A 5,291-nucleotide genomic window follows, 5' to 3' on the forward strand; every position below is an offset into this window, starting at 1 on the left:
GGGTGGGGGGAGCAGAAGAGCCAGCTTGTTGTAGAGCATAGTTTTGGCAAAGTAGTGGTGGCTCAGTCCTTTAATCCCAGCACGCAGGAGGCAGAGGCGAGTCAGGTCAAGGCCAGCCTGGTCTACAGATGAGTTCAGGACATCAGGGCTGTTACACAGAGAAACCCCATCTCAAAAAAACAAAACAACCTGCACTTCTTCCACAGCTCTGAGCAAATCTCTGCCATGAGTACCGACTTACCACCTGTCTGTCATTCCTTCTTAAAGTCCTTTTGTCTATGATTTTAAGATAGTTCTCACTCTGTATCCACGCTGTCTCCAACTCTCAACACTAGGGTTACGGGTGTGTGACTTAGTCCCCTGCTCTTACTCTCAACACTAGGGTTACGGGTGTGTGACTTACAGTCCCCTGCTCTTACTCTCAACACTAGGGTTACGGGTGTGTGACTTAGTCCCCTGCTCTTACTCTCAACACTAGGGTTACGGGTGTGTGACTTACAGTCCCCTGCTCTTACTCTCAACACTAGGGTTACGGGTGTGTGACTTAGTCCCCTGCTCTTACTCTCAACACTAGGGTTACGGGTGTGTGACTTACAGTCCCCTGCTCTTACTCTCAACACTAGGGTTACGGGTGTGTAGCTCCCAATACCTCCCTCTTGTCCCTGTACTCCCAAGAACAAAGTCCTCAGGCTGTGTTACAGGAGACTTTTCTCTAGGTGCAGGGAACTCTGGCCTCGTGCCTGCTCCAGTGCCACAGAAGTGGGATAGCCTGGAACAAAATTTTGGAAAAGTAGAAAATCTTATGCCTGTCCTAAGAAACTCCTAGTCGGGCGTGGTTTGTGAGTCCTGCAGGAGATCTGGAAACAATGGACTCTGCTGATCCCTAACCTCTGCAACAACAACCAAGCTGCAACAGCTATATGCTCACACCACCTGTCAATACACGTGCAACTAAGGCATGAGCCAAGGAGGAGACATGGTACGTGTGAGTTAACGCATAAGCCGGAGCGGACACAGCCTACCACTCACCGGTGTATGATGCTGAGCGGACACAGCCTACCACTCACCGGTGTGTGATGCTGAGCGGACACAGCCTACCACTCACCGGTGTGTGATGCTGAGCGGACACAGCCTACCACTCACCGGTGTGTGATGCTGAGCGGACACAGCCTACCACTCACCGGTGTATGATGCTGAGCGGACACAGCCTACCACTCACCGGTGTATGATGCTGAGCGGACACAGCCTACCACTCACCGGTGTATGATGCTGAGCGGACACAGCCTACCACTCACCGGTGTATGATGCTGAGCGGACACAGCCTACCACTCACCGGTGTATGATGCTGAGCGGACATACCCTACCACTCACCGGTGTATGATGCTGAGCGGACACAGCCTACCACTCACCGGTGTGTGATGCTGAGCGGACACAGCCTACCACTCACCGGTGTATGATGCTGAGCGGACACAGCCTACCACTCACCGGTGTATGATGCTGAGCGGACACAGCCTACCACTCACCGGTGTATGATGCTGAGCGGACACAGCCTACCACTCACCGGTGTATGATGCTGAGCGGACATACCCTACCACTCACCGGTGTATGATGCTGAGCGGACACAGCCTACCACTCACCGGTGTGTGATGCTGAGCGGACACAGCCTACCACTCACCGGTGTATGATGCTGAGCGGACACAGCCTACCACTCACCGGTGTATGATGCTGAGCGGACACAGCCTACCACTCACCGGTGTATGATGCTGAGCGGACACAGCCTACCACTCACCGGTGTATGATGCTGAGCGGACACAGCCTACCACTCACCGGTGTATGATGCTGAGCGGACACAGCCTACCACTCACCGGTGTGTGATGCTGAGCGGACACAGCCTACCACTCACCGGTGTATGATGCTGAGCGGACACAGCCTACCACTCACCGGTGTATGATGCTGAGCGGACACAGCCTACCACTCACCGGTGTATGATGCTGAGCGGACACAGCCTACCACTCACCGGTGTATGATGCTGAGCGGACACAGCCTACCACTCACCGGTGTATGATGCTGAGCAAGACACTATCTTGTCCTTCATAGCCTCAAACAGATAACACCTACCCACTTCATAGAGGACTAAAGAGAATTAGCTGAAAGCACAAACCACTTAGCCCAACAAGCAGGGAATAGAATAAAGGACAGAATAATAACTCAGTTACTCATTCTTGCAAACCACTTTATTTGCAACTTTAAATATGAAGGCTGTAATTTCTTGAAACTTCTCACCTTGCTCCTGTAGGAAAAGAAAATAGGTAAATTTTAAAACTCTTACATTTATTAATCTAAATCCATGATCTTATTTATCCTATTATTCAACTGGCTTTTTTTTTTTTTTTTTTTTTTTTTTGAGCTCTGACTGAATACCCTTTTCAAGAGAAAAGCATACCTGCTTGCACAGACTTGAGCTTACACTTTTTCAGTCCTCATCATCAGGAGGGATGCCCAGTTCTTCATCTGTCCACTGCGAAGGATCTGGGTATGAAAAGTGGCCCTGGTGACAACCAGTGAAAAGGAAACAAAGTCAAGAGTCTGTGCTGATAAATGCAGCAGACTAAGTTCCAACATAAATTCCGAAATAATAAACAGAGCGGTGGTTACTACAGCCACCCAGGAGACGGATTGTTCCTTAACCTTCACTGGCTCAGCTTACGTCAATCTGCTCATTACACGCAGTGGCCTGAAACTTCTAAGGTGGCAGCCGAAGCCATGGAGTATGTTTAGGATGAGGAGTGGGAAGGAGGGGAGGCCACAGATCCCATGTAACTCCTTATCAAAACCTCACAGTCCTGGTTATAAACAAAATTGCTTAAAAACCCTTTACTACTACTGTCAGATTTGGGAGCCTCAAGTGGAGGCAGTCTGGAGACACCTGGGTGCAGTATCATCATCTACCTACAGCCTAATAACCCTGATGACAGTAAAATACAGCTGCTTCCAGCAGGAAACGTGCAGCCCAAGCAGCTCCGTGGCCTGAGAAGCAAGGGCACAGGGTTCAGGGAGGACAGAAGCGGAGCATCCTAAGCTAGCTAGCCATACCATCTCCCTCCCCAGCTCTCAAATCAGGACTAGCACCATTCTCCAGAACTTACCAGCACAGCGTCCGAGTCATGCCAAAAGCGCCAAAGAATCCAGAACCACATGAGTGAGCTTAAGAACTCACCCTGGATCACCTGATTTCGGGTAAGCTGGGGAAACTCCCTGTACTTGGGGGGAATGTGCACGCCACCGCTAGCACTAGGAGAAAGAGCAAGGGGAAAAATGACTTTTGAAGTGTCCAGAGCAGAGTCATCCACGACTGCAGCTGCATCTTTTAAACTGAAGCTAGCACTTCTCACCCACACCAGGGAACAGACTGACCAGCTCCTGCCCCTCAAACTGCCTTTCCGTGTAGCTTGCTTTAAACACGGCAAGCAGGGACACTGGCTGAGTTGACACGTGGGCAGTTACCATGAGACACCAGAAACTGATGACTACGGGTGCCACCCAAAAGGTCTGTATGAAGGGCTGTGAACCTCAAGTAGCAGTAGGCCACTAATTTACCCTACCCCCAAAAGGAAATGAGAAGTCCTGCTCCATTTAGTGATGTACTTCATCCTAGGCTCTAGTGCAATCTTTATCCAAAGGTGATCACACAGAGGCCAAGCACCTCAGCACAGGCCTGTCATCTAGCACTTGGGGATTAGGGGCAGGGAGATCAGTTCAACATCATGTACAAACAGAGATTAAAGTCAGCCTGGGCTGCAAGACAAACCACCATGTGGAAACGTGAATTTGAGAAAATCCTTTTTAAAACTCTAATAACTCAAACAAAGCCAAAAACCTGCAACGGTAAATCCGAATATAAAATAACCAACAGGGTGTGGGGGACTCACTTAGGCACTTATTGGCAAATTGTGGCACATAATACTTTTTGTTCCGTTTGTTTATCGAGACTGGGTTTCTCCGTGTAGCGCTGCTGTCCTGGAACTCGCTCTGCAGACCAGACTGTCCTCAAACTCAAGAGATCTGCTTGCAAGCAGAAATGCCTGGGAACCAATTACTGAAGCTGGCATTCTCCGGGAGTCCAGGCAGACAGACAGCTAGGAGACTGAGGCTCCCACCCAAGACACGTGGTCTCACCATTGGACCTCTGAGTCAAGGTGAAAGAGCAATAAACACTCGGGAAAGAAACGGGAATGTCACCAGAGGCCAATCTCAGACCCTCAGGTCGGTGTGCACACAAACTCTACCTGGGTTGGGCCTGTGTTGCTCAAAAACCCAAGCCGAGGGCTGGGTGGGGACTCTCAGCTCCCTAATCGGGAGGTGAGGGGAATCCAAGCTAAGGATTTAGCGTGAGCTTGAATTTGAGGCATCCTCCCTCAAGAGGATTAGAGAATTAAGACCTCAAAAGAACTCTCAACACCTGCAGTGATACAGAGGTCAGCCAAAAAAAAATAAAATAAAATAAAATAAAAGGAAGAAAACAAAAAAAGTTCAATACAACAAAATAAGTAAGACTTTCTATGCGTTTTACAAGTCTCCGGTGCAGAAGGCAGAATGAGTAAGAAACGGCATCCCATACGGGGTTTAAAGACGGACGTTAAACAGGGATCCCAGCACTGGGGAGGCAGAGGCAGGCAGCGTGCTCACGGCGCACATAACAGGTCCCCACTGTGTACACCCTACGCACCTAACCCCGCACGCCGTGCCCGCGGGCGGGGCGGGGCGGGGCGGGGCGGGCGGGGCGGCGGAGTGCGCATGCGGCTGCCCGCGTCGGCCTCAAGGAGACGGCGGCCCCGGCCGTGGGAGCCGCCCGCCCGCCCGCGCCCGCCCGCCCGCCCGCCCGGCACTCACCGGCGGACTCCGCCGTCGCCAGCCGCCCGCGCGCGGCAGCCCCGCAGCAGGCGGCCGCCCACGCGGCCGAGAGGAGCCAGCCGGGTCAGCGCAGACATGCCCGCCGCGAGCCGGGACCGAGCGAGCGACCTCCGCCTCCGCCACCGGGTGCGTCGCGTCCCCGAGCCCCGCCCCGTGACGTCACGGCGCAGGCCGACGGAGCGCCGCCAGGGACACGCGGCGGAGCCCTGGCCGGCTCGCGCTGGGCTGGCCTGGCCGCTGCTCCGTGCGCTGGCTCCCCGCGTGCGGGTTCTTGCCCGCCGTGGGCCCCGCGCGGGAGGCCTGAGCCGGCCCTTTCTGAGCCACGCTGCCGCCTGTGACCCCGGCGGGCGGGCGGGCATGCATGCACGCATGCATGCGTG

At 53.2% G+C, this 5,291-nt stretch overlaps 1 protein-coding gene across 1 annotated transcript; it reads right to left on the reverse strand.

The window, feature by feature from the left end:
* Positions 1-2,216: 2,216 nt before the first annotated feature.
* Ndufb2 (NADH:ubiquinone oxidoreductase subunit B2) lies at positions 2,217-5,003 on the reverse strand. The gene is made up of 4 exons (XM_051174630.1): positions 4,891-5,003; positions 3,147-3,291; positions 2,444-2,548; positions 2,217-2,290 (listed from the first exon to the last, which is right to left on the reverse strand). Exons 1-3 carry the CDS (start codon positions 4,986-4,988, stop codon positions 2,474-2,476), a joined length of 318 nt encoding a protein of 105 aa, XP_051030587.1. The 5' UTR covers positions 4,989-5,003; the 3' UTR covers positions 2,217-2,290; positions 2,444-2,473.
* Positions 5,004-5,291: the final 288 nt, after the last annotated feature.

Source organism: Phodopus roborovskii, unplaced genomic scaffold (assembly GCF_943737965.1).
Source record: "Phodopus roborovskii unplaced genomic scaffold, PHOROB, whole genome shotgun sequence".
NCBI classification, from domain to species: Eukaryota; Metazoa; Chordata; class Mammalia; order Rodentia; family Cricetidae; genus Phodopus; species Phodopus roborovskii.

Bases quoted from the DNA above. Each gene is read 5' to 3' on its own strand.
- Ndufb2 (XM_051174630.1), bottom strand. From the start codon at position 4,988: ATGTCTGCGCTGACCCGGCTGGCTCCTCTCGGCCGCGTGGGCGGCCGC. The intron at 3,292-4,890 runs GTGAGTGCCGGG...TCTTTCTCCTAG, and splicing joins GGCGACGGCGGAGTCCGCCG to TGCTAGCGGTGGCGTGCACA. The intron at 2,549-3,146 runs GTAAGTTCTGGA...GGTTGTCACCAG, and splicing joins ATGACTCGGACGCTGTGCTG to GGCCACTTTTCATACCCAGA.